This window comes from Pungitius pungitius, chromosome 1 (genome assembly GCF_949316345.1).
Source record: "Pungitius pungitius chromosome 1, fPunPun2.1, whole genome shotgun sequence".
NCBI lineage: Eukaryota > Metazoa > Chordata > Actinopteri > Perciformes > Gasterosteidae > Pungitius > Pungitius pungitius.
Window position 1 is genome coordinate 4892991 of NC_084900.1, and position 8469 is coordinate 4901459.

Below are 8469 nucleotides of genomic sequence, written 5' to 3' on the forward strand. Positions count from 1 at the left end.
GCGTATATTCATTTTCACTAGTGCAATGAACTTAGAGCTAATATGGGCGAGGGGAGAAAACACATATTTGCACACGGCAAACAAACCCCTAATAAGAAATGGTCAGACCATGAATGCATAAATGTGGCAGCTCCGTGATTGGAAAATAAGGACGTGAAAACAAAAAAGGACAAGCAGCTGGTGTGTGAGGCGTAATGAAAATAAAATGTTAATATGAATTTTTCATGGAGGAACCTGTGTGACAATTGCCTACGTGTGCATTTCACGGCCGCCATACATTATTCAGCCAAGGCGTGCGCCTTCAAATGGTGGGTTTTATTCACACATTTCACTCGAGAAAATGTGAGAATTTAATGAAATCTATGAATAAAATGATGCTAGAGTTTTCAAAATTGGAAAAGGGAGGTGGGCGGGGGGGGTTTCCTTTGTGTTTAAATCCACAACTGGACTACATTTAATTTTTCGACCTGCTTCCAGGACTTTGTCTATGAAATCTTGCAAGAACACAACTAATGAAATCCATCAAATGGTCTATGACTAGATTTAACAGGCTAAATGAATGCAGCATACAAAACCCAGAGACCAGAATGCAATGCTAGAAATATAAACTCTCTGCAAGTGAAGAAAAAAAAAAAAGTTCCAATCACGATTAGCAATAAACCTGAAAGCAATGAGGGTAATTATCATTTAACAATTATGATTCCATTCCTATTTTATCTTGATAGCTTCACTTCATTGGGTATTTGGTCTGTACCCAAAGGTAAAATTATCTAACGGATCCGGGTTTATTTCTAGTTTCATTGCTGTGCAAAAGTACCGAAAGGAGCCATTTTTTTCTGAAAGCAATTTCCTGTGTGCATCACTCCTCCTGATACACAGTCGCACGCCGACACCTCGGCTGTCCCCACCGTCTGCACATCTGCAGCTTTCTTCTGCCGGGTCATCCGTCACCGGCGAGGTTTGGGGGGGGGGGTTCAACCCCCGGCTCCCACCGACGGCCAGACACTGAGCTCTGAGGTCACCTTCCGTGTAGGTCCCTGTATGTATTTGGGAGATCTGTCTGGTGGGGGCCAAGCGTTGATTTACTTGTTTTACTGTGGGGGGGAAAAAAAAGCATCAAACCTTCAGTGCACTTCAGCCCTTTTCTAGGGATTATTAATAGCCTACATTCATTTGCATTACATTTCTTTAATTATTGGTGCTTAAAAAAAACATTTCAACTAATTGTTACAGAGAAAGAAAGGTAAAAAAACAACAACAACAACCCCAAAATATATTATTACAAATATATAATACTTGTAGCTTGCATATTAGCCGCCATTAACGGCAAAGTGGCCCGAAAACCTACACATCTTTTTTTTTTAAACTTGATATGCATGTTTGGGAATAAAACCTCACGTACTGTAAAGTGTCACACAGTCGTGCTCTCGGTAGCTTTTCCCTGGGTTTTTTTTTTTCAGGGGGGGGGGGGGGGGAAGCGGCGTATTAAGTCACGCTTTGTAGTGCCGGGGTCAGCGTGTCCAAGCGGTCTGCGTGACCTCCAAAGTCCCCCCCCACCCCCGCACCCGCTTTCATCATCACCCCCCTCGTGCCCTCACACACAAGTTAAGAGGTCAGTCTCTCCGGGCGGCCCTCACGCGTCCGTCCGTCCGTCCGTCCGTCCGTCCGTCCCTCCTCGGCGCCCTCCTCCTCCTCTGCCGGGCCCCCTGTCAATCACCGCTCTTGGCGGCGCGGCTGGTCTTGCTCAGCACCGAGCTGAGCTCGCTCAACAGGTTAGAGGGCATGGCGACCTCGCCGCCCAGGACCGGTCTCCTGCCGAGGGTCCTGCAGCCGCCCGCAGCGGCGGGGGGCAACGCCACGGGCTTCGAGTGCCTGGGCGGGGGCGGCGGCTGGTGAGGCCCCCCGCCGGCGTCCAGCGAGGATCGTCGCAGCGGCAGCTGCGGGGCCTTTAACAAGTCTCTGTGGTCGGCGCGGTTGGCGGCGACGGCGGCGACGGCGGCGGGGGCGGCGTTTGTCCCGCGGGAGAGGGGGGCCTCCCTGGTCGGCGTCGGGCGCTCCGAGATCCGCTCGTTCGTTGGCGGCGGGGGCTGCGGCGGGGGCTGCGGCATAAATAACAGGGGGAGAGGGGGTGGCCTTAAAAACACGTCACTCCGCTTTCAGTCAGCCAACAGGAAGGCGGGAGAGAAGCACGGATCTCGCACCTGCTTGGTGGCGCCGCGGTCGCGTGGGATCGTCTGGCTTCCGGCCGCGGCTCCCCCCCGGAAGGATTTGGGACGCGGCGCCTCTCTCGAGGTACCCGCCTTCGGGCCCAGGACCGAGCCGTGGCAGGAAGGGTGGAGATGGCACACACACACACGCGCACACACACACACACAGACACACACACACACGGAGCAGGGGAAGAAGGAATAAATAGCAATCCACACCAAAGACGGCTCATGTTGATTCACCACTCTTTATTTTCCCTTTGTGTTGTGTTGTGATTGGCTGGGCTCAACTTGCTCTTTAATGACTTCCTCCTTTGACATCACTGGCCCGGCTCTAAACCTACAGAACTGTCTCCCTTAAAAGAAAATCTGTATTTCATCGCCGCCGGGACCTGTCCTTGGACCTTAACACCCTCACCGCCACAGGCCAATCCCCCCCCCGTTCCAAACGAGGTCCTTCATTCGCCAGTTGCTATGGAAACTGTCTGGAGCACAATGCTCGCTTACAGGTAAGAGAAAGGAAATCCAAAGTGCGCTCTCTCTCTCTCTCTCTCTCCCTCCCTCTCTCTCTCTCCCCCTCTCTCTCTCTCCCCCTCCCTCCCTCCCTCTCTCTCTCTCTGCCCTTCCCACCAAGTCGCGTGTCCTTCCCACAAGCCCTTGTGATGGGAGCTGTCAATCCCGCTGTTTAGCGGGATTTGGGAGGCGAATCCTAATATATATATATATATATTTTAGCCGGCTCCAGTCTGCTATAGATTTGGCCGGCGTAAAGCTGAGAGCTTCTGCAGAGAGCAGAGGAAAGTCACTGAGCCGGCTGAAATAAACACCTCAGAAACACTTGGAAACAACAGAGGGGGAAAATCGGCCTCCTCTTTGGGATCAATCCCTCGCCGACGACGTTGCCCTTTCTACTTTGCCAACCCCCGAAAAGCGAAGGCACTAAAAGGCTTTTCCCCTGTAAGCGCCCGGCGATAGACAACGCCGGGCCGGGGGGGGGGGGGGGGGGAACGGGGAGAGTGTGTAAAAAAAAACCCTTCTTCCCACAGCTTCCCCCCCATGAAATGATTCGTGTCGGCGCCGAGTGACCTGGAAAAACTCTCTCCCTGTTTAAGCGTCTCACCTGTGTAACGGAGGGAAACCCCGCCGCCCCCCCCCCCAAATAACCCCCACCCATCCTCTTACCGTCATCCTGACCACGGCAGTCACCCAGCCGACCTGCGCCTCCCTCGTCTCGCAGCAGAAATGCCTGGGGGAGGGAAAAAGCTCAGTTTTACGAGTGGTTTTCGGGCCTGGGGGGGGATGGGGGAGGGGGGATTGGCGCGACCTGCCAGGGTGACTGACCATCAGAGCGCGTTCATAACGACAGGCCGCCGCTTCGTCGAGAAATTGCAATTTCGTTCCTTTAGTTTAAAAATAAAGCATCTAGTAACAGTTTTAGTAGGCCGGAAACCAACTTCACTTGGTGGGAGCGGACCCTGACGGCATCTCGTCACCGTGTGTCCATCACTACCACAAGTCCAACAGCACCACAGACGCTAATCCACCTGGAAGTACGGTGCTTTAAAGCAAACCGCTGTGACCCTTTCCCGTTTCTAAGGAGGTCGTAAAGTGGATGGGAAAGGGTCAAAGTCAAACTCATCAATAATTAAAACGGGAGTCCTTTCCCCCCCCACGCCACTCACCATTGTTGTTTGTCGGTGTGGATGGTGAAGCCCCAGCTGTTGAGCAGAAAGGACACGGGTCAGATTGTGCGTCTGCACGGGCCGCGGCCCGTTCCCGCGCGGCGGCGGCGGCGGCTCCGTTTGCGGCGAGTCGGGAGGTTTAAAAAAACAATTTTTGTTTTTTTTCTCCTCGTGAAAGCAATCTGCCGAAAAGTTGTCAGGGAAACTGTTGGGGAGATTCAGTTGGAAACCTCTTAATGAAAAGAGTTCACTTCAAACGCGGGACGCTGCACAAAGGGAGCGAATTAAATCAGTCGGCAGAGCTGCTGCTCCCACATGCTCGTGCAGAGTGGGCCGCACACTATCAGCCTCCAACTACGACGTCGCGGGCATCAGCCGAGCACAAGGCAAAGAAACCCCCTAAAATCCCCCCCCTCCCCTCCTCCTCCCCCCCGCCGTGTCCTCCTCCCTCCCCTCATCCACTTCCCTCACCCTGAAGGACGGGCCGTAATGCAGACAATCGCCCGCCGGACTCATTTTTCACGCTTCCCCGGGCTCCGAAATTGCCACACGCAAGGGGGTGGGAGGGGGGAGGGGGGGGGGGGGGATTATGAGGAATTAGAATTGGTTAACGTGAAATATAGGGGGCCTCGCCTTCCCCAAACTTTTCCTCCGTGTGCTTGACCAACGGAGAAGAGAGTGCCCCCGAGGCGCCCGGCGTGTCGTAAATTACAATAATGGAGGATCATTAAAACCAAACAGCAGCGGGGATGTTTCCTGCTCGCGGGAAGATTTGTATTTGTTAAAATGCAATTACATTTAATCAATTTCATAACGGTGAAAAATAGGACGGGGATGGAGGGGTGGGGGAGAGGGGGGGGTTTGGGGGGGGGGGGGTGTCCAGGAGAGGGCCGGGTGTCTCCCGGTGACCTTTGAGGGGGAAGAGAAAAGGGCCAATACACATCTTTGGGGAGAGGTTGTTTACACACAGACACGCCGCTAAATAATCACCCGGTTCATCTTAATAACACGAGGGTGGATTCGGTCAGAGGGCGCGGGGGCCTTTTTTTTTGGGGGGGGGGGGGGGGGCTCTAATGAGTCACGTTTGACCGCTATCATTATGCAGCCGCAGCCGCAGTTTTGGTCGAAATCAATATTTACTGCGACGACTGCAACGATGTGTGCCAGGACGGAGATGATTGTTGATTACCCACCGGGGGGGGGGGGGGGGGGGAGCAGGCGTGGGATCGCATCTCCACCGCATCTGGATGACACACCGACGGGAATTTCAGGGGGGGGGAGGGAATAAATTACGTCGCAGCGAATGAGCGTGAGGGGGGGGGGGGGCAAGGGGGGGGCTCGCGGACTGCACTTTAAAAAAGGAGCTTCAAAAGCAAGCTGTGCGACTGCGTGTTCACCTGTGCCTTACCTGAGCTGTCAATCATCTAACCTATTGCAATTAAAGCTATTTACGGGAGGGATCTCGTCAAAGCACAAACACTTTTGCATAATATTACAATAATGCATTTTGAATGCGGGAGCTCGACGTGGACCTCGGGACCCAGAGCGAGATACAAAATAAAGAACTGTCCACTTATCAGCTCTTTCAGCCACATATATCATGGTCTTCCTCAGTGGATGAAGTACAAAAAACTCTAGTCAACATACTGCTTTCATAGTCAAACATCCTCATGATGGACTTTTCTTTTTAGCACCGGAGGAGACTTTCTAAATGAAGTCGACAACCGGAACGTTCAGCTGACCCTAAATGATTCATCACCTTTTCCTTCTTCACAGCCTTCCGTTAAGTGGTGAGAAAAAGAGAGAGAGAGACAGAGAGAGAGAGAGAGCGCATTTGAAGTTTCCCAAAATATTAGGTTCAACCGGTTTCTTTGGGATTTAGCGGCCCACATCAGATATGCATCATGCATGCGTGAGTGCAGTTTACCTGGTTGGAGGTTTGAGCTTCTTCCTCAGGCCAAAATAGCATTTCACGGGGCCGAGTTGGATGACTTTCTCCGCTTTAGTGCCCTGCAAAAGAGAAGAAAAGAAAAAGAAAGAAGAACAAATTAACGAGGGAGAAGACTTTAACACAACGCTTTGTTTGCCCCCCCCCCCCGCAAAACGACATCATTACATTACGTGTCATTTAGCTGACGCTTTATATCCAAAGCGGCTTTCAATAAGTGCATTTCGACCATAAGAAACAAAGTGCAATTTTATCAAATGAGCCCATTTGCAACTTGCTGTAAGAGCCAAGATGGAAGCATATTGGTAACCCTCATGGGGGGCCTGGCGCTACTCGGTTGCGTGCCTTCTGACACCTACAGACCACAACCCCCCCCCCCACCCCACCCTCCTCCAACCAACATAATTATGCGCTAAATACAGACCCCGGCGATAATTGCAGGGGGGCAAAGAATATCAATTCATTTAAAGAAACACCTCTAATTTCCTCAGCTTTTACACAGCAATTAGAGCACATACTTGTGCAACTTGATATTTAGAAAAGATTTCAGTGAAAGCGACCCCCCCCCCCCCCCCGCGCCCGCCCTGCCATTTTCCCTCCGCCATTCTGCCAGAATTACTGCACCTCCATCAATTATTTACACTTCCTCACACTCTTAAGAATCCCGTGTTTCGACTGCAGAAACAGGGCTGAGAGAAAGAAAAGAAAAGAAAGACAAGAGAAAGAGGAAAAAAGGCCTCCAGGGACCTGGTGCTCTGTGAAGAGGTAGAGAGGGGGGGGGGGGGGGGGGGGGGGGTGGGCGTTCTTACTTTGGCGTCCCTGTAGAGCAGCAGCTTGTCGCCGCGCAGCACCGCGTGTTTGTCCTGGAACTTGTGCCCCGACAGCAGCTTGGAGGAGCCGTCGCTGAACTTCAGCTGCTCGCCTTTCGTCAGCCGCCCCCGGTCTGACGTGGGAAAGAAGCACACCCCCCCCCACCACCACACGCCCCGCAAGGGTCAGTGTTTAGATAACCAAGTGGCTTTGCAGCTTGACCTGGTGCGTTTTTTTTTTTTTTTTTTGTCCGCACGCCGTACCTCGCTCACCGCACGCCGCCTCGTCCCAGCCGAACTTCTTGATGACGAGGAAAGCGGAGCGTGGGAACTCCAGCGCGCTCCACTCCAGCACCTGCTCCAGGATTTTCTCATTCGGGTGCAGCGGCCGCTCTGCGGGAAAAAAAAAAAAAAAAAAAAACATAAAAGAGGAGGCCGCAGGTGAGAGGGGAGGCGGGGGGGGGGGCAATAGGTCCTAGTTACGTCAAATAAGCGAACGATGTTGTTGTTCTGCCCCATTTTCATCACTGAGCAGTTCGCATCATCTCCAGCGTATCAGGACCCGATCATGTGCAAAATAGACCCATTATCTCGTCCTGATTGGTGAACAGGGTACATGCGATCAGCCCAGGAATAATAAAAGTAGATCATTTGTGTACCACCCCCCCCCCCCCCACCACCACCACCACCACCACCCCCCCCCCCTGTGTGTCTCCACACCCCTACTTTCCGTAACCGAAGGAGGTGAAAAGCAGAGCCACAGCGGCATAACTTATTCATAACGGTGGGCTTATCTTCTCTCTGGGATCTCTGCAGACTCAGGCCACGGAATTAGTTCTTCATTTCCCAACTAATATTAGCCCCCCCCCCCCCCCCCACCCCACCCCACCCCACCCGCCTCCATTGTCTCCGATAACACTGTTTGTCTGTAGCTATCCTCCAAAATGGCCAATCAACGCGCTTATTTATCCCGCCTCCCTTCCTTACGCTTTTGTGGGAAAAACCTGCCGCCCTCCACCCCCCCCCCGCTGTTTACCCTCCCACAGACGTACTGTCTTGAAATGTATTTAGTATTCAACGCACCCAAAGTTTGTTTTTTGGAGGGAGGGGGAAAGGCGGTGGTGGGGGGGGGTTGGAGGAGTCGTCCTCTGCGACTTTGCGAGGAAGAACAAAAACAAAAACAGCGAGGCGTAAACTTTGATTGAACTGTTGGGAAGTTGCACGGGTGGGGAGGGGTGTGTGTGTGGGGTGTGTGTGCAACATTTGACTCCCGCCCACCCCCTCCCCCTCCCACGGCGTGCATGTTGATGCCACCACCGGGTCAATCGGGGGCGTTCGTTGGTGAGATTGAACATGAATCCTCTGATCACGAGGCTCCTGGGGCACGAGCGAGTTTGAAAAAAACCCGCCAAAAAACCGGCAATTTCAATGGTGACGTGGGTGAGAGTAAGGGGGGGGGGGCGGAGAGAAGGGAAGTGGACACGTGGGGCCTCACGTTGGACGACGCGCTTTCACCACTTCGGGGGGGGGGGGGGGGGGGGTGTTGTGGAAATCCTTCCTACCCAACTCTCCGTTCTCGATGACCTCAAACGTCGTCCAGGACGCGTCGGCGGCGAAGCCGGCGTTCCCTCCCGCTCAGCGCCGCCGCCGCCAGCTCGGCCGATCGCATGCCGGGAGACACCTGGAGGGGAGAACACAGCAGCGGGTGCAGGTGAACGGGGGGGGGGGGTCGACATTTGGGCCTTCCAGCCGCCCAAATTTGTCGTTCCAAAAATAGAAAAGCGGCCCGCGTGCCTGGAGAAAAGCAATTACTCAAACAATTA

The 8469-nt window shown here is 53.3% G+C and overlaps 1 protein-coding gene across 1 annotated transcript in view; it reads right to left on the reverse strand.

Annotated features, from left to right (window-relative positions):
* Window positions 1-1327: 1327 nt before the first annotated feature.
* arap2 (ArfGAP with RhoGAP domain, ankyrin repeat and PH domain 2) overlaps window positions 1328-8469 on the reverse strand; it is a 41082-nt gene continuing 33940 nt past the window's right edge. The window contains 10 exon segments of the mRNA XM_062566322.1: window positions 1328-2099; window positions 2202-2300; window positions 3390-3453; window positions 3890-3925; window positions 5817-5899; window positions 6647-6780; window positions 6911-7039; window positions 8209-8272; window positions 8274-8327; window positions 8437-8440. Of these exon segments, the coding sequence (XP_062422306.1) occupies window positions 1710-2099; window positions 2202-2300; window positions 3390-3453; window positions 3890-3925; window positions 5817-5899; window positions 6647-6780; window positions 6911-7039; window positions 8209-8272; window positions 8274-8327; window positions 8437-8440 (1057 nt within the window). The 3' untranslated portion in view covers window positions 1328-1709.